This window comes from Notamacropus eugenii, chromosome 1 (genome assembly GCF_028372415.1).
Source record: "Notamacropus eugenii isolate mMacEug1 chromosome 1, mMacEug1.pri_v2, whole genome shotgun sequence".
NCBI classification, from domain to species: Eukaryota; Metazoa; Chordata; class Mammalia; order Diprotodontia; family Macropodidae; genus Notamacropus; species Notamacropus eugenii.
Genome location: NC_092872.1, coordinates 558,453,978 through 558,473,774, shown reverse-complemented (window position 1 = coordinate 558,473,774; position 19,797 = coordinate 558,453,978). Strand labels below are relative to the sequence as shown.

At 39.3% G+C, this 19,797-nt stretch overlaps 1 protein-coding gene across 4 annotated transcripts in view; it reads left to right on the top strand.

The window, feature by feature from the left end:
• The window catches only part of COLEC11 (collectin subfamily member 11), a 65,585-nt gene extending 46,972 nt beyond the window's left edge, over positions 1 to 18,613 (top strand). The window contains exons 4-7 of one of the 4 annotated variants that reach the window (XM_072634305.1): positions 1,184 to 1,255; positions 9,490 to 9,543; positions 17,295 to 17,390; positions 17,582 to 18,613. In XM_072634305.1, the coding sequence (XP_072490406.1) occupies positions 1,184 to 1,255; positions 9,490 to 9,543; positions 17,295 to 17,390; positions 17,582 to 17,973 (614 nt within the window). In that variant the 3' untranslated portion in view covers positions 17,974 to 18,613. Of the gene's footprint in view, positions 1 to 1,183; positions 1,256 to 9,489; positions 9,544 to 17,294; positions 17,391 to 17,563 lie in introns of all 4 variants that reach the window. The other 3 variants (XM_072634304.1, XM_072634307.1, XM_072634306.1) reach the window with 3 other exon arrangements.
• Positions 18,614 to 19,797: the final 1,184 nt, after the last annotated feature.

The following is a 19,797-nucleotide window of genomic DNA, read 5'->3' as shown; positions in this document are numbered from 1 at the left end:
CAAGAGTGAATCTTTATAACAAATAATTGAGAGGAGGAAAAAAATAGTTCAGTAAAACTAAGCAATATACTGAAGAACCCAGGTCTCCTGATCCTAAGTCTAGCGCTCTTGATTTTGCAAGAGTAAAAATGGATGTCAGTGAGTGAGTGACTAGCTACTTCTTATAGTCAGCCCTCTATGGAGAAAGAGAGAAGAAGGAAGAAAGGATAGATATTTTGGCAGGAAACTAGCTTGACAGAGCTGGTATCTAATATCCCTTTCCTTATCCCTGGTGAAGTGTAACATTTCTCTCCTGCAAGGAAAAAGAGCCTTTTATCATTTTGGACAAAAAAATCCCAACTATCTGAAAAGCAGAAGATCCTCATTTTGATGGATCTGTAAATTCATTAATATAAGCAGTCCCTTCATTTGAATATAGATTGTAACTCCTCTACAACTTCTCTTCCTGTGTATTTTTATCTGTAAAGAGTCTACCCAACACATTGAAGGCCTTTTCTAAATGCATTAACATTAAACTTTTTTCTATACTTGTTTATAGGTAGTCTAATTGTTATGCTTTCCACAATAGGCAAGGGAGTCTCTTCTGTCCCATCCTATGCTCTGCCCTAAACAGTCACCAGTGAAATAATCAAAGCAATATTTGTTTCCTGCTTCTAACAGGAATGGTGTGATAAGTCTTCCTTCACCATAAGAAATGGGAACCATTCTGATTCTGTTATGTGCCATGAAGCTGAATCACAAGTGGAAAAGAAAATCTCATTCATACAAAAAGTTGAGACTTCTCTTGACTTTTTGAACTGGGTACTTTTTGTAAGGATTCAGGACAAAAGATGTGGTAAAAACCATTCTTTTGGTTGGTATGGAGCAAAAGGGACTTTTCTTCTTACTGTAAAATCACCACATAAATTGTGGATCTCATGGGTTTAGAATCAGGAAGAGACCATTTATCCCTCTTGAGCTCAATAAGGATATGGCCTTTGAAGCTGCTGCTTTCAAGGGGATTACTTCTTTCTGTGGATTGAATATGTGCAGCCCATGTGATCTGTACAGAACCTCAAAAGTATTAGAATGTAAGTTGTAGGCTTCTTAAATTTTCCATCTATTCAAGAAATCTATGAAAAGGTAATAAATTATATATTCAAAACTCATTTTTCATTTTCTTTTCTTTTTTCTTTTTGTACAGGAGACATGGGAGACAGAGGGCAGAAAGGCAGTGTGGGTCGTCATGGAAAAATTGGCCCCATTGGTTCTAAAGGTATCCTTGACTCAATCTTATCCTGTCCCTATGTTGACTGGAAATCCATAGTGCCATTTACTTTTAGGATGAGTCCAACAATTGCAAAAATAGAGAACGTCTTGGCCAGAGGACTCTTTTTGGGTTTTGTTTTTGGTCTTTTGTGAATTACAGACCTTGTCTGGCTTTAATACTCATCAAAATGTTTGAGAGCTCTCAGAAGGAGTTTGGAGAGATATCAATGATAATTACTCACTTTGGGAAGTTTTTTTCTCTCCCATTTATTTATTTTTAACATTCTTTTTTTTTTTTTTTTAAATTTTGAGTTCCAAATTCTCTTCCTCTCTCCACTTCCTCCCCAACCCGTTGAGAAGGCAAGTAACAAGATATCAATTATACATGTGAAATCCTACAAAATATATTTCCTTATTAGCCATGTCACAAAAGAAAGCAATACAAACAAAGTGAAAAATTGTACTTCAATTTCCACTCAGTGTTCATCAGTTCTCTCTTTGGAGGTAGGTGGTATTTTTCATAACATTTTGGGAAACTTTAAACTAAACTTTTTTCCTTCTCTTGAGCATTACCCATTAGGCACAATAGTTAGAAGATTAGGATAGGGTAGCTAGGTGGTAACTTGATGAATAAATAGGCTCTGGAGTCAGGAAGACCTGAGTTCAAATCTGACCTCAGACATTTACTAGCTGTGTGACTCTGGACAAGTCACTTAACCTCTCTCTGCCTCAGTTTCCTCAACTGTAAAATGGGGATAATAACAGCACCTCCCTCCTGGGATTGTTGTGAGGATTGGAAAGCACTTAGTGCAGTGACTGGCACATAGTAAGTACTATATGTTTGCTATTTTTATTATCTATGATCTTCCAGAAAATTCACTATTGTTCCTGAGGAAGTTTCTGATGACTAGTGTCACATTTTTTTTTTTCCTGGTGTGAGTTAATCTATACTGAGGAACTCCTCATTTTTATCTGTACTTTTAACCAATTCAGACTGGGAACACTGTATAACATAGTGCTAGAGAGACTGAGGGTGGGGATGGGGTGAATTTAAGTGGCTTACTCATGATCCTTAAAATTAATATGTATCTTCAGTCAACAAGCATTTTTTTAAATGACCACTACATGGCAGGCACTGTACTAGGTTCTAGGCACGCGAAGAAAGATAAAAGACAGTCCCTGTTCTCAAGGAGTTCACAGTCTAGTGGGGGTAGACAAAATACAAGCAGCTATGTACAAACAAGATATACAATTGAAGGACATCACAGAGGGAAGGCACAAGAAGCATTAAGGGGGATCAGGAAAGGTTTCGTGCAGATAGTGGGATTTTAGCTGAGACTTGAAGGACGTCAAGGAAGCCTGGAGGCAGAGATGAGGAAGGGAGAGTTCCAGGAGAGAGGGACAGCCAAGGAAAATCACCCAGTCAGGAAATGAAGTATCTTGGGATGGGGAATAGCAAGGAGGCTACTGTCATTATGATCATAGCATTTGTATGTGTAAGGAGTAAGAAGACTGGAAAGGTAGGAAAGGGTTATATCATGGAGGGCTTTAAAAGCAAATCAAGGGAATTTTATGTTTGATTCTGAAGGCAAGAGGGAGCCAGGTTTTCCTGAATATAAATTTAGTTCCCTATCTACTATGCTAAGCTGCCTCAAACATCATTATCCTTAACAAGTATGAAAAAAGTTAAAGTATAATTTAAGTAATCAATGAACTGTATTTATAAAACATCTTATCAATTAATCTTTACCTCTTCTGTCTTGGGTATTTCTAATATTGTAGATTGATGCTCAGATACATGAAGCAGGACATGGTGATAATAATAAAAATCTCACATTTTTATAGGACTTTACAGTCTTCAGAATGATTTCATGTACATTTTTTCTTATTTGTTGCCCACAAACAAGCTTGTGAGGAAAGCAATGCTAGTATTATTACCTCCCTTTATTGATGGGGAAACTGAAACTCAAAGACTATAAATGACTTGTCTACCCTCGTTCTGCTTTTATGTTCCTTCCATCATATCTTTAGTTTTATCATGGTTCATTGTATTCTTGAGAGGCAGCATGGCATATTGGATATATTGGGCTGGCCTGGGACTTAGGAAGGCTTGGGTTTAATCCTTAATTTTACAGCTTTTCTTCGGTTAATCATTTCCTATTTATCCTGTATATAGTTGTCTGTGTATATATTTGTTTGTATGTTGTCTCTTCCATCTGATTGTAAGCTCCTTGAGGGCAGAGACTATCTTTTGCCTTTTTTTGTGTGTATGTTCCTAGCAGCTTAGCACAGTGTCTGGCACATGGTAGATATTTAATAAATATTGATTGATTAAAGTTCTACTCTGACATTTACCAGATATATGACCATAGGCAAGTCACTTAACTGACTTCAGTTCTTCAGGTAATTCATTAAGACTCAAAGTTATTAAGGAGACGTCAACTTATGTTGACAGGTAGAATTTTCAAATCAGGCATTCTCCACACTGATGAAATCACAATTCAAACTGTCTTCTGTGCCCCCTCCCCTACTGCCATTTCATTTTTGGTGACTGGCAAAGAGATAACTATTAAAACAAATGAGATGAAAACACTCGATTTTTATCATGCTTCACGTGATTTACTAACAGTATTATGGTCCCTAACAGATTCATGGTTCTCTTTGTTCTTTTTTCATTATATTTCTTCTGGTGTGTAGCTGGTTAGCCCTAGGTTTAGAGTAGTTTTTCAACATTATTTCAACCAATAAACTTTCAAGAGGCAATATTTAATTCTATTTAATTCAGTTTCATTTCCATCAACTCAACAAATGCATGTTTCATTCCCATTATATTTAAGGCATTTTGCAGAACATGATAGAGATATGAAGAATAAAATTTGGTCCCAACCCTCGAGTAGCTTATAGGTAGTAGCTTATAGTTTAGTAGGGAGGATGAGATATTTACATAAATAATTATAATACAAATTAGTTTTTAAATCCATGAGAGGAATACAAAGTACAGTGAGAGTTCTGAGGGGATTCTTTTTGGTTGCAGGGGATCACAGGGGAGAAGATCCTCTCCATTTCCCCTTTAACCAAGTAGTCCAGCCATCTTTTTGAACAATACCACAGAAACTGACAAATTTTCTCCTAGAGGAGATCTAGGATACTTCTGGATATACTAAATTATCCCAGTGGGGATAGGAACAAAATCTATGATTTCACTGGTGTAGGAAGCTTGCTGAGGAGGAAATTCTCTGGAACAACTTAAATTCTTAGAGAACTATCTAGAGTACTGAGAGGTTAAGTAGATTACCCAGAATCACATAGTCAATATGGGTCAGTGCCAGTGCTTAAACTTAGTTCTTCCTGGGTCGAAGACTGGCTCTTTGGCCCCTATTCTGTGATATTTCTGTCAGTTTGCTGGTTAGAAAATGGTGGGTGAGAATCCTGCTCTAATAAAGACAAAAACATGGTTCTGTTGCAAGCAGCCATTTGGCAAATATGATGAGAGGAACTTGTAAAGAGTAGGAATGTGTTAGGGAACACCCATCCCACATCTGGAGAAGGAGCTTAAAGTGTGTGCTCTATTAATGCTGAATTGATAGCACATTTTATTTTTTAATTATAATGAGAAACTTTGGATCAGTTCTTTCATTTGTTCATTCATTCAACAGATATTTTTGAAGCACATATTCTGCTAGGCACTAGAAGAGAATGCCTTCATTGAGCTCAAAGTCTAGTAGGGGGATAGATCACATAGATAATTCTAATGCATACTATTACACACTTTGTGCATTAGAGAGATATGCAACAGAATACTAAAATATTACTTGAAGTTAGAGAGTAATGGTTCTTACCAACCAATGAGATCAGACAAGGCTTCCTGAAGGAGATGGAGTTTGAGATGGACTTTAAAGGACAGGGAGGAATGCAATAGGTGAAGAATAGGAGGGAAAACATTCCCAGCAGAGGTATGACCAAAGCGAAGGCACTGCGGTATGAGAAAAGGATTATGTTTTGAGGTGAAAAGGACAATACAGTTTGGCAGAGCAGGGTGTTGGACAAGAGCAATCTGGAAAGGTAGGATAGTGCCAGACCACGGGGGACTTGGAAAGTGGGGAAAAGGAGTTTGAACTTCACTCACCAACCAGTAGAGATTTAAAGAAGGTTTTTAAGCAGTACAATGACATGACCAGGTCTCTGTGTAAAAAACAGTATTTAGGCAATGGTATGAGGGATGTATTGGAGGAGGAAGAAAGTGAGTTTCCATATTCAACCCCTGGATGATCTGAATAAAGCCAGAGAGAGCATTATTTGGCATTTCACAAAGCTCTTGGCATTTCACAAAGCTCTTTCCAGACTAGAGCTTGGCTTATTTTGACTAGCTTTAACTCATCATTATCTTGGATCTTTGACAAGCTGAAATTTTCAGTCACTTTTTATGCATTAACAAAAGACCACAAAGGAACCAAAGAGAAAATGCCCCTTTTGTTCTTATGTGGAATATGGAGCTATGTCTATGAAAGCTACACTTTCCTTTGTGCCCAGCTCGGTTGAAATTATCTGTTTTAGGGTACAGAGTTGTGATTTCACTGATGTAAGGAACTCCTAACACCATGAGGAAACTTTGGCTACTGATGCAGTGTATAACTTTTTTTTTTTCAGTTTATTATCTTAGACAGTTGCCTAGAGTACTGAGGTTAAGTCACTTACCCAAGGTTACTTGTAGGCAGCTAGGTGGCTCAGTGAATAGAGTGTGGGGCATGAAGTCAGGAAGGACCTGAGTTCAAATCTAATCTCAGACACTTATTAGTTGTGTGACCCTGGGTAAGACTCTTAACCTCTGTCTGCCTTGATCCAGTGGAGAAGGAAATGGGAAACCACTCCAGTATCTTTGCTAAGAAAACCCCATTGGTGTGCTATGATCCTTGGGGTCAGGAAGAGTAAGATAGGACAGCAAAGACAAGAAGCAGGGTTTCACAGACTTTTGCTAGAGGCAGGATGTTCAGTCTTCTTGACTTGGAGACTCTCTAGATACTCTACCATGCTGCCTTCTGCTGTTGGGGAAAAATGTTTTGGTGTTGTCCAAGAATTCAGTATAGACATTTAGAATCATTGAATTTTAAATTTAGAAGAATTTAATTAATGATTCATAAATATAGATAGCTATAAGGTCGTAGATTTAGATAGCTTGTAGGCCATCTAGTTCAACCTTCTCATTTTATAGATAAAGAAATTGAGTTACAGAGTCATTGAATGACTTGCCTAAGAATATACTGGGAGTAAGTGAGGAGTCAGAATTTGAACTCAAGACCCGTGACTCCAAGGTCAGTGTCTTTCCACTACACATATAGCCTCAGACAATTATTAGCTGTGTGTCCCTGGGTAAGTCACTGAATCTTTCTTTTGCCTACATTTCCTCTTCTGTAAAACAAAGGCATTAGACGTGAAAGGCTCTAAGCCTTTTCTGCCTCTAAGTCTATGATCATATCACCTGAAGAAGCCCAGAGAGGGGGGCAGCCTAACATCACTAATACAGTTAGTGGCTTCAAAAGAGTCAGGCAGTCTGTCTGAACTCAGCAGGAGATGATAGACAACTTCATGATAACTTTCACTAAACCAACGCAATGTGTTTGAAATTCATAGATTTCCTATAGAGCTAGTGTTCTCTATACTCATTTGAGGAGAGTGATGAAAATTTGCATATTGGGAGAAGTTGCATTATTAATAAGAATGTTTTTGATTCAGCTTAAGAAGCAACTCCATGCAGTGGTCTCCCTGGTATTAAGAGATTCCGTCTTTCACATTCATGAAAGTAAATACGTCAGGTCAGATTGTCCTGGCTTCACTTTGTCAGGCTGGAGCTGGGCATTTTCCTGGAAGTCCTCTTGTCCCTTTTTTATAAGATTAGGGGATCATAGATTTAGAGCTGGAATCTAGTCTAATTCCTTCGTTTTAGAGATGAAAGGTGGCTGCTTGGAATTCTTGCTTTTTAAAAAATTATCATGGTTCAATATGTTTCATTTTGGATTGTTATCATTGACTTTATTTGCATGCCTTGATTTTAAACTTCCCTAGAAGGGTGAGAGTCACTTGAAATCACATCATGCAGGTGCATAGTGTAATTTGGGTGGTGCAGGGTGTGGCACAGAGTTGGGGGGTCTCAGGAGGCCCTGGTTCTCATCCTGGCTCTGCCACTAACTAACAGTGCGGTTGAGTGTCTGGGCCTCAAGTTTGTTTATTTGTTTTTTTAATCTGAAAGCAACAATAATACAACTAATGATGATAGAGATCAATCAATGAATCAACTAACATTTACACAATGCCTACTATGTGCTCGACATTGTGTTAAATTCATGAATAAAGTAATCTCTGTATTCACATTATAATGATAACTGATACTTATAATCTTTAAAGTTCCTCCAATTCTAACATCCCAATTCTAAATCCATTCTGGTAGTAAATTGTTTAGAATAATTTCTCTAAGTATTAAATGTAATTGAAAATCAGGCTTCTTCTGAATATGATCTTATGTATATCCTATCATTTTAAAAAATGTAAACTAGTGTGGATTTTTCAGCAAAAAACAGGTTTTTCTGTATTTCACACTAAGACCTAATATCCTAAATGAATATCCTAAATGAAAAAAGAGTGTTACAAGTAAAAGGTGAAAAAGTAAAAGTTTAAAAAAGTACAAGTAAAAGTATAAGTGAGTATTTTTGTTGTTCAGTTGCGTCAGACTCTTGCTGACTTAATCTGGGGTTTTCTTGGCAAAATATTGCCATTTCTTTTCTCCTTCTCCAGCTCATTTTACAGATGAACAAACTAAGACAGAAAGGGTTAAATGACTTGCCCAGGGTCATAAAGCCAGTAAGGGTCTAAGGACAGATTCGAACTCAGGAAGGCTCACTTCCTGTGGCATTGTATCCACTGTGTCATCTAGCTGTCCCAAAGTGAGTATAATTATATGCAAAAGGTAAAGAATTAGAGGAGAGAGCATTGGGCTAGAGTTGGAGTCCTTGCAGACTCTGTTCCCAACTAGTTATGTGACTTTATATGACAGACCCACTCTGGTTTAGTTTTCTCCTCTGGAAGATGATGGAATTGGTACGAATCTTGATGGTTCTTCCCACCTCTGACATTCTAAGATTCGGATATTGTTGATATTCGTGTTTGGGAGCTAAGGAAATAGAGGTGGGGAGAGGGGAGTATACCAGCAAGGCTACCTGATCCTTCCTAGAAGAAAGGAGGGTGTGAAGAGGAAAAGTCTGTAGAATTGTCTCCTTGTAGAGAAAAATAGACTGGACTGGTCAGCTGGCAATCTGGGTTCTAGCTAACTCCATGGGATATTATAGAAATCACTTAAACTCTCTTGACCTACTAAGTTTCTTTGTCAAATGTCTCTTCTAGGTTTGAAGGTCATATGGCCATGGATTTAGAGTGAGAAGAAAACCTAGAAATCATCTAGACTAACCCCACATTTAATAGATAGGTAAAATGAGGTTCAGAGAATTACATGAGGTGACTAGATTGTTGAGTGGATAGAGCACTGGGCCTGGAGTAAGGAAGATCTGGATCAAATTTGGCCTCAGACACTTACTAGCTGTGTGACCCTGGGAGAGATACTTAACTACTGTTGACCTCAGTTTCCTTTACTGTAAAATGGGAATAATCATAGCACCTGCCTCCCAAGATTGTTATGAAGATTTAATGAGATAGTGATTATGAAGTACCTAATGCCTGGAACATAAAGCTATATAAATGTTAGTGATGATGGTGGTGACCAAGATAGAGATAGAGATAGAATTGGAAATAAAATCTATTGTTCTTTCCACTGCCTCACACTGTCTACCCCTGTTTCCATTTTTGAATTTCCTTTCTATAAAGGAGGGAGGTAGTGGAAAGGGAGTTCAGAATCACTCATAATGTTAAGGATTCAGGAGGTAATGTCTGTGAAGTGTTAGATGAAATGCACTTAATTTTACAGAACTAGTTTAAGGAATGATCATTCACTATTGCCTAAAATCCCAAAATGTGCATTACTTCAAATATACTGTTAATAAAGCCCAAAGCAAGAGCAATTTACAGAATGTAGCGACTCCCTGTTGTTATATGGCAGACAGAGATGGGGTCTTAGGAGAAACTCAGGGGCATTAAACATGAAAGATTCAATAATGATTCCAACCATGAAGTTTCTTAACTAATGAAACGTGTGACCCATTTGGTATGCTGACGAAGCTCTTTCTTTTCCTTTCATAGGTGAAAAGGGAGAGATGGGAGATGTAGGACCACCAGGTCCTAATGGAGAACCAGGTAAAGCATTCAGGGGATGAGAACAATACACTTTAAAAATACCATCTTTGAAAAAAAGCAGCCCCCTGCATAGTAATTTTTAAAAGCTTGAAAACAGACAGTATAGATAGTTGAAAGACACTTTTCTGGTTACACAGGGAAGTGCAGTAACTGATCACATCAAATTGTATTTAACATGATAGAGCATCAGTGCTCACTGTAAATGTTCTGTCTTCCTTTATAATTACTACCTTATTTTGATTATGACAAGTGAGAAGGTGAATGAATACTTTTCATTTGGTCCATGGACTTCAGAAGGATTTCATCGGGTAGATTTTAATAGGCATTTTTGAGTGGGTGCTCTCTTCTCCATTTTCCTCATTTCCTCATTGCCTTTTCTTTATATGCTACCTCCCCGCACCCCCCCCCCCCCCAATGAAAGTGAGCCCTCCCTTTTCAAATTTTCCTAGATCATTTTTTAAAAAAATTTTTGGGTCTCTCTTTTATCCCGATCACTTCCTGCTTTGTAAATGTGAAAGCTTTCTATTCTCCTTAGTAGAATGTTAGCTGGAGGATGGAGGTGGGGTGGGGTACAGAAGCTAGGCAGTTTTTGTGCCTTAATCCCCCCAAACAGAGCATCATCCTTGGCATGGTCCTTAGATAAACAGATGGATAAATAAAACATCTATTAATCACTTGCCATATGCCAAACATTGTGGGAATAGAAATACAAACAAGTAAGACAGTTCTTGACTTCAAGAAGATTGCATTCTAATGGGAGAAAGCATCACATAAAGGGTTGTAGGAAATGGGGAAGTAAAGGAGTGGGCTTGAGAGGACAAAGAGAAGACAGGGAAATATAGCAAGGCATCAGAGAATGCAAAGGAGATAAGGATGATGGTCTAGGGTAGGGCCTGGGCCCCTGTAAATGACTTAATAAGCATTTTTTCCATTGAATATCTGGAATCCTCTTTTCCCTTTCAGTGACCATTTTAAAAGACTTGATTATGAGATATGATTACAAAATAATGAAATTCAGCCATGCATGTACCTCAGGGTTGTTATCCAAGCTTTCACTTTCTTGGACCCCTGTCTTTGGGAATTGCCTTCAGATTCAGCTTCTCTCTCTCTCTCTCTCTCTCTCTCTCTCTCTCTCTCTCTCTCTCTCACTCTCTCTCTCACACACATACTTTCATACACTCACACAATCCATTGTGTAGTCCCCTGACCTCTTCCCTGTTTCCCCTTGATCCTTCAACACATAATTCCTAGCAGTGATCTCTTTCTTTTCACATTTTCCTTGGGTACTCTGGATTTTCCTTAGTTTTCCATATTGCACAATATGTTCACATGTCATACCCTTCTCCCCACAGTGGGAAGTTAAAGGCTTTGAGGGTGAGGATGATTTCCTTTTTTTTATCTTTGCTGCCCAATATACAGGTATTATGAAGAATTAGTTCTGACAGAGCATGATAGATTTTAGAGCTGATAGGGACTTTAGGGGCCATTGAGTCCAACTTCTTCATTTTTATAGATGAGGAAATGGAAATATGGAGAAATTAAGTGACTTGCCCAGGGTCACATGGCTAATAAGTGCCTGAGATAGGACTAGAACTCGGATTTTTTTGACTCTAAGTCTAGTACACGTTTCCTCTCCTCTCTGCTTTACTCTTCCTTTTGCTGCTACTTAAGCCAATAGTCTAAGGAGCTCTAGAAAGGGTTGGTGCTAGTTCTTGCCCGGCACTGGCAGCAGGGTGTAGGGCAGAAGCTGTCAGATCAGACACGAAGTTGGGAATCTGGAAGAAATCTTAGTATGAAGCCCTTCAGGAAATGGACTGACTATGTGGCATGAACTTAATCCTGTGCTGCCAACAGTGAGCTCAAAGTAACAAAATAGGCTCTGAATTTGAATTGTTGGCAATCACATAATAGGTAAATTGAGCACTACCTCTTTGTTACACATAGTACATGTTAGTAAAATGCTTTACAATTACAAGGCATGTTACCTACATTATCTCTTTGGATCCTACCAACACTGCAGATGTCCCTGTGAGGTAGGTAATGTAAAGTATTTTTACTCCCATTTTATAGGTGAGGAAAGTGAGGCTCTAAGAAGGGATTTGTTCAAGGTCTTCAAATGGAAGAGAACTGTTTTAGTGGAATGGTCTGGGATGATACCATAGTGCTAGGGGATGTGGGGAACAAGTAGAGCCATTGTGTACAGACGTTACTTTTCTTCAGAAATTAAGAAAAGAGAGATAAGTTTTTAGGTAGATAGATTTAAGATCTCTCTCTCTCTCTCTCTCTCTCTCTCTCTCTCTCTCTCTCTCTCTCTCTCTCTCTCTCTCTCTCTCTCTCCCCCTCTGTCTGTCTCTGTCTCTCTGTCTCTCTGTCTCTCTCTGTCTCTGTCTCTCTCTGTCTCTCTGTCTCTCTGTCTCTCTCTCTCCAGACCTACATATATGTACATTCTTGGTCCAATATTCCTTTTACTACATTAAACTACCTTTTAATATACTAGAATAACAACATCATAATCCAAGAGAGGAAGAACATGGAGATTTACATTCCAAGCACCCAAGTGCTATATCTGAACATGCTATTGGAAAATACTTAAGCTCATATGCCTTTACTCTTTATGTGCCATCTAGATGTTTGTATTCTCCAGAATACCGGCTTTTGATTCTATGTGATTAGAACATTATTGCAGACAAAACTTTCTGGTCTACCCCTCTCCCATAAGCCAAGTTTAGAAACCTGCTACTTCCAGCCAGGGCCTAAGTAGAAAATCAATTTGACCCATCTTTCTTGCCACTGGCTAGGACTATGATAAATTGTAAAACTAAAGAGCTAGTGGGTCATACACTGATTTCCAATTTTGAGATCTTAGGGCTTTGCCTCAAATGTTTTGTTGAGAGTCAACCAAAAAGTCAGGAAGTCCTAGCTGAGTTTAATAGATGCTGGATGTGTTGTCCTAGGTTAAAGGGAAGGAATGGGCATATCTGTAGCCTACTCTGTGCCAGGCACTGTGCTATGTGCTTTACAAATATTGTCTCATTTTATCCTCCCAGCATCCTTGCAATATAGGTGCTATTATTATCCCCATTTTAGAGTTGAGGAAACTGAGGCAAGCAGAGATTAAGTGATGTGTTTAGTGTCACGTAGCTAGGAAGTATCTGAGAATGGATTTGAATGCAAGTCTTCTAGACTCCAGGACCAGTGATCTATCCATTGTACCCCTTAGCTGACATATAGGAGTCTCTTTACTTGGAATTTCCTATATACACCAAAGAAATCACAGGTCTATGCCATTCCTTCCTACTCTCCTCACCCCTTCTCTAAATCCCTTCCCTTCCCCCCAAAAAGACAAGTTTTGTTGAACTCTATCATAAATCATTTGAATGTTAAGTGATATTTAACTTGAAACACCAACAGAACTAATTACACACATTGTACAACTAATTTTTTTAAAGTCGGTCTTGTGGTTTTCTGACATAGTGAACTCTAGGTGAAGACAATTCTTTCCCCAATGCAGACTGACACCTTCTTTATAACTGAGAAAGGGCTGGGGGCCTGTAGCCCTGAGAGATTGTCTTACCTAGTGTCATACAGACAAAGTGGGCCAGAGGAAAGACTTGTACCTCAGTTTCCCTGACTGTAAGGGCAGTCCTCTGTCCATGACTCCACACTACTTCTCTTTCACAGCTATTTAAATGTAAAGAAATCAATTGCACCAACAAAATTTCGTTATGATAACTTACCATTCCTCTGTCACCTTAACTAAAAAAATTGTGAAAGTTTTTTTTTTTTTTGAATTTTCCCTTTTATATAGTCAAGTTGAGAGGCAAGATGGAATAACAGATAGTGAGCTGATCTCAGAGTTAGGAAATCCCAGATTTTCATCCTGCCCCTGAAACATCCTGGCTCTGAGACCTCGTACAAATTCCTTAACCTCTCAGTGTCCTGGGCAACACTCTACAACTCTAGATTGCAGTGGAGGAGCCAATTTGCATTGTTAGAGGTAATGTCGTCACTGGAGGTTTCTTATACTGAAGAAATTGAAGTCTGGGTGAAAAAAAATCATAGTAACTGCTTGGTTCTTCTGGTCCTTCTTTCTTTACTACATAGTCTTTCATACAGGTCTTTCTGGGTTTATTTTTTCCAGAATCATCTATCATAATTGCATCATGGTATTTCATTCCATTGCCCTTGCTCAGTTTATTCAGCCATGTACCCACCATTGGACATTTTATTATTTCCTCGGTGTGTGTTTAAGTACATATTACAATCATTTTCATCATTCTGTGCAAATAAATAGCCTTTGAGTAAAGTATGGAACAGCTGAGTGGTGAGTGGGTAGAGCACCAGACCTGGAGTCAGAAGGATCTGAATTCAAATCTGACCTCAAGCACTCACCAACTGTGGGACCCTGGGCAAGTTACTTAACCCTGTTTGCCTCAGTTCCTCATCTCTAAAATGGGAACCCCCCCGGAGAAGGAAATGGCATTCTAGTATCTTTGCCAAGAAAACCCCATGATCAAGTCCATGGGTTCATGAAGGGTTGGATATGACTGAGCAACTGACCAGAAACAAAAATTGAACTGTGCCAGGGGAAGAAGAGTCATTGGATATAGGAGGTGGAAAAAAGAGTCTTTGTTACAAAAAATCAGAGGAGGAGCAACGATGATAGTATTATGTATAGCACTTTAAAATCGGCCAACCTGCTTTATGTAAAGGATCTGAAATAGCGTCACAACCAAAGCAGGCACTAGAGCTATCATTATGTCCATCTTACCTGTAAAGAAACCGAAGGTGATCGAGGTTAAGTAACTTGTCCGTGGTTTGAACCCAGTCTTTCTGACAAAGTCCAAAAATCTATACAGTATACCACACTGGCTCTTGATAGGATAACGACTAATGTGTGAGGTGTTGTTTTATTTTTTTGTATGTGATTCCTTTATTCAAGTCTCTGTTAAAAGTCTGTTACAAAAATGAGAGTGATATTCACCGGCTTCCATCTCTGAATACTCCACAAGTCAGAATCACTTTAGAATAAACTCTGAGACAGCTGAGTCTCTAGGGAGAGAGGCGGACCTCACACATGGAAAACAGGAGCTTCCATCCCTCAGAGGATCTTATTTTAATAGTTGGGGGGAGGACTTGTCAGGCCACTTTGGGGTCAGAAAGTTTGGAAGGAAGATGAGGGAGTAAATCTTTAAAACTCTAGTTTCTTTCTGAAGGGGATCTTCTCCAGAGAACCATAATGTACATCAATGAACGTGACCATAGCAAGTGCCTCAGAGCAACTTTCAGAATTAAAAAAAAATCAAAACTCCAAAGTTCAAATATAAAAGAAAACATTGTGTGGAAGAAGTGACATGAATGCTTCTGACACTAAATTGGAAGGGATAGCGAGGACACTGAGCTACAGAGTTAGGATGCAAAAAGAGCTTGACAGGTCAGAACATGTGCAGAAGCTGGAAAAGTGGAACTTAATAGGGATGCATGTGGAGTCCTGCACTTAGGTTAATGAGAGAGAGAGAGACAGCGAGAGAGAGAGAGAGAGAGAGAGAGAGAGAGAGAGAGAGAGAGAGAGAGAGAGAGAGACAGAGACAGAGACAGAGACAGAGACAGAGACACAGAGAGACAGACACAGAGACAGAGAGAGAGAGACAGACACAAAGACAGACACAGAGACAGACACAGAGACACAGAGAGACAGACACAGAGACAGAGAGACAGAGAGAGAGATGGAGACTGAGACGGAGAGGGAGAGAAAGGAGAGAGAGAGACAGAGAAAGATAGAGACAGGGAGAGAGAAAGAGACAGAGAGACAGAAAGAGAGACAGAGAGGGACAGAGATGGGGGAAAGAGACAGAGAGACAGAGAAGGAAAGATAAGACAGAGAGGGAGAGAAAGAACAGACAGAAACAGAGGGAGTGAGACAGAGGAGGAGACAGAGAGAATATGTGTGTATTTTAGTTGATCAAAAGTTTGAAATAAGTCAATAAAGTGATACAGGGGACATGATAGCTAATGAGGGCAGGGATTGTCTTTTGCAATCTCTTTTGGTATCCCCAGCGCTTAGCACAGTGCCTGACACATAGTAAGTGCTTAATAAATGTTTATTAATTCCTTGTGTGATTGATTGTACCACTGCCCTCTGCCCTGGGACACTGACAAACTGTAGTGTTTTTAGAAGAGGGTGACCAGATATTGAAACTGCCTATGAGTTAATGTAATGTAAAGCTCTTTTCAAGTCTTAAAGCAATATATACACTCTGGCTATTATTATCAGGAAGAGTTGAGGGAAATGGGAATCATTAACTAGGAGAAAAAAGACTTAAGTGGGACATGATGGCTATTTTTAAAGAAAATGTTTGAGGGTCTGCCTCCTGGAGGAGTGATTAGACTGCTTGATCTTGCCTCTGGCACTTAGTAGCTTTGTGACCTTGGGCAAGTCATTTAGTATCAAACAGCCTCCTTATCTGACTTGATGGCCTCTGAGCATCCTTCCTGTTCTAGATCTGTGATCCTGTGAGTAGGGGTTAGGGGCAGGGGGTGTAGATAGGACTCTAAGGTACCTTTCAACTTTAATTCTTTGGTTACCTATCAAGGATGTTGTAGAGGAGAAACCCTATTTTGTGTGGTATTTGAGGTTCTGTTTGAACAAATAAGGCCTAAAAATCCCTTCTAACTTGGACATTCTGTGAATGGATAGTTATCTTTAAATAAATAAATGGCTATGTCATGGAGCTTGGATAGTTATTTTTTGTATCAGCCCTGTCTACTCCTCCTTGGAAAACATAAAAATCTAGCAGGAAGGAGGTAAGATGAAGTGCAAGGAAAGTATTTTCATCCTCCCCATCCCCAAATGTGTGGAATAGATTAACAAAGAGGGTTATAGATTCTTCTTTCTCAGAGATAATTTTAAAAAGAATGATTTCATTGATATCTTTTGCTTTTATTTTACTTTTATGTCTCGGTATTAATTTCCCATCTTCCTCTTGGAGAGACATTCTATAACAAAGAATGAAAAAGATAGAGGGAAAAACCTCAGCAAGATTAACCAACACATCAATGGAGCCTAACAGTAAATAATGTTTTTCTATACCCGTAGTCCACTACCTACCTCAGAGACTTTAAAATGCATCTTAGTGTAGAGGCAGCTAGGTGATGCAATAAATTGAGCACTGGATGTGAAGTCAGGAAGACCTGTGTTCAAATCTAACATCAGATAACTTCCTAGCTGTGTGATCCTGGGCAAGTCACTCAGCTTCTGTTTACCTGAGTTTCCTCATCTGTAAAGTAAGAATAGTTGAAACTATTTCCCAGAGTTGTGGAGAAGATCCAATGAAATAGTAATTGTAAAGTGCTTAGCATGGTGTCTGGCACCTAGTAAGCGCTATGTAAGTGTTCGATGTTGTTGTTATTGGCTATGTGACCCTGAGCAAGTCAGTTAACCTTTTGGGGCCTCGTTTTCTCATCTGTAAAATGAGGGAGTCAGACTTAATGACTTTTAAGGTTTCTCTTTCAGCTCTAAAACTACAATTACTATGTGAACATCAGACTAAGACCGAGGAGGCTTGAGTTCTGTGTTCTTTGGTAACTCATTTAGCCTCTGAGGTCCTCAGTTTCTCCATCTGTAAAATCATGGTGTTAGATTTGATGGTGGTTTCAGCTTCCATCCCTTGATCCTCTAAGTAGGGAGTACTTGCCTTCTTAGTTGGTTGCCACATTTAACCTTCTGATGAGATGAACCCTGGTCTCCACAGGCATACCTTGTGAGTGTAGCCAGCTCCGAAAGGCCATTGGGGAGATGGATAACCAGGTGGCTCAACTGACAGCTGAGTTAAAATTCATTAAAAATGGTAGGTTCATGTCAATGTTTTCCACCCCCTCCCCTCTGCATTTTTTCCTCCCCCCAAAGATAAAATTGCTCTTAAGTAATGTTGCTATGTTATCCTCTTTGCTGTCTGTGTCTATTTTCTTTTTGTGGTGTGCATTAAGTTTGTTTATAGAAATGCGAGTGCTCACTTTTCAGCACTGCCCTCCCCCGCAGCTGTCGCTGGTGTGCGCGAGACAGATAATAAGATATATCTGCTGGTGAAGGAGGAGAAAAGATACATCGATGCCCAGCTGTATTGCCATGGCAGAGGAGGGAACCTGGGCATGCCCAAGGACGAGGCTGCAAATGGCCTGCTTGCATCTTACATCAATCAAGCCGGCCTCACTCGAGTTTTCATTGGAATTAATGACCTGGAAAGAGAGGGCACTTTCGTGTATTCTGACCGATCCCCCATGCAGACCTTTAACAAATGGAGGAATGGAGAACCCAATAACGCTTACGACGAGGAGGACTGTGTTGAGATGGTAGCCTCTGGGGGTTGGAATGATGTGGCCTGTCACATCACCATGTATTTCATCTGTGAATTTGACAAGGAGAATGTGTGAGGTGGAGGGCCAGCTATTTAATCTCAAGCCAGGTCTGGCTAAGTCACTGCTTGTTTATAAAGTAAAATTATTAATGCTACAGTCTCCAAGTATCCGATAACATCAGATAACACATACAGCTGTAAATATGAGAGGTATTTCCAGTATCAGTGTTTACTCTTCAAAAGGGAAGAGTTTTAGCCAATCGGGGCATCATTCATCTGAGCCTAAGAGAATGTTCTGGGTTTAGAAGGAAAAGAAAAATGTTTCTCAGGTTGTGGTTTCTGAAGTAAAGTTTTAATATCTTTTTTTACTTTAGTCAAAATGTTAATTGTGTGGATGTCTCTCAAAATTGTTCCCACTACGGGAAAAAGAAAAAAGCCCTTGGCGGTCTCTAAGCTGTAAAATGGAATTTTAAAATGTTACAATAGTTACTCACAGATATTGGCAGTGGGGGCTACAGTCGACTAGCTTCCTTCTGGTTACTGTGGAGGGGGAGAAAGAACCCTTTCTTCCTTTTGCAGAAATTACTGTCGATGGTTTGAAAATATCACTTTTTATTTCTGTATGCCTGCTGGGCTTGAATTGCCCCAAAAGGAAACAACTTTGCTGTGCTTCAAACTTGGATTTCAGGATGAAAAAAAATTATTCCCAAAACAAATTCCTTTGAGTGTCTCTTTGTTCCTGTTTTACCCATGTTCTTGCCCACATACCATACACCACTCCATCGGCCCATTGTTCTTCCCCATCACATATTCTGTAGTCACAAACCAACCAACAAAACCCTTCATTTCTCTAAGAAGAAAATGAAAAAAGGAGAGAATTCTTTCCAAGGTTGGTATTTCAGGGGACTAAATTATTCATTTCACCAGAAGGCCTTGGTAAATTATGTGATCAGGTAGTTTACCTCTGACATGAACCCTCAAAGGACAAAAGGATCCTATGATTTAAAGCTGGAAAGGGCTTTTGAGATCATTTATCTAGTCCTATCCTTTCATTTTACCCTCCTAAATTGAGTCTCAGAGAGGTGAAGGTCATTTGTCCAAGGTCACACAGAATCTAAAGCTAGGCCAAGATTGGACATGGTCCTTTGACTCAAGAGTCCATTACATCAACCAATCTCTCTTTACTGTTTACTATTTTTTACAGGCGTCATTAAAAAAAAATTTCCCTCATCAACCACCGTACTAAAATTTCTAAATTAATCATACCTTTGAGGTAAGGTGTGAAAGGTGACTTTTAGAAAGCAAATATGTGGGAGGAGTAACATATCTAATGGGCCCCTCTGATATATAATATTCCTTCCCCTCAATGCTACCTCAGGTGTGAAGTGCTTTGTGGGCTGGCATCTTCTCAGAACCATAGTTTAGGAGCTGCCCTGTCCTCCAAAGTGCTTTTTTAAAAACAAGTTCAGAGGACACAGAAGTTCAAAGAAAGGATATTGAGAGAGCAAAGCAAATTAAATGACAAGATTTTTCTGCCTCATGCTGGAGCATCTAAGCAGTAACGGGAGCACACAAAAATTCTTCATCAGATTATCACACCGCGAGTGTTAGAGGGTACCATGCAAAGAGTATATGTGATCAGTGAATATACATGGAGGGGATAGACAGGGGATGTATATATGTGGAACGTGTGAAGAGAGCCACATGCTAGAAACACATGTGGCCAGGTACATGCATGTAGGGATGTAGTCATTTCTTACTTGGCAGAGCCTTCGATATCCCCTAGACGTGTCATTTGCTTTACTGGGTAGCACATCTCTCCTTTCTGCTGGGCATTGCACAGTATTTTTGGGTCTAGGCTTGGATCTTCTGTTCTAAATTTCTGACATTACTGTGCATG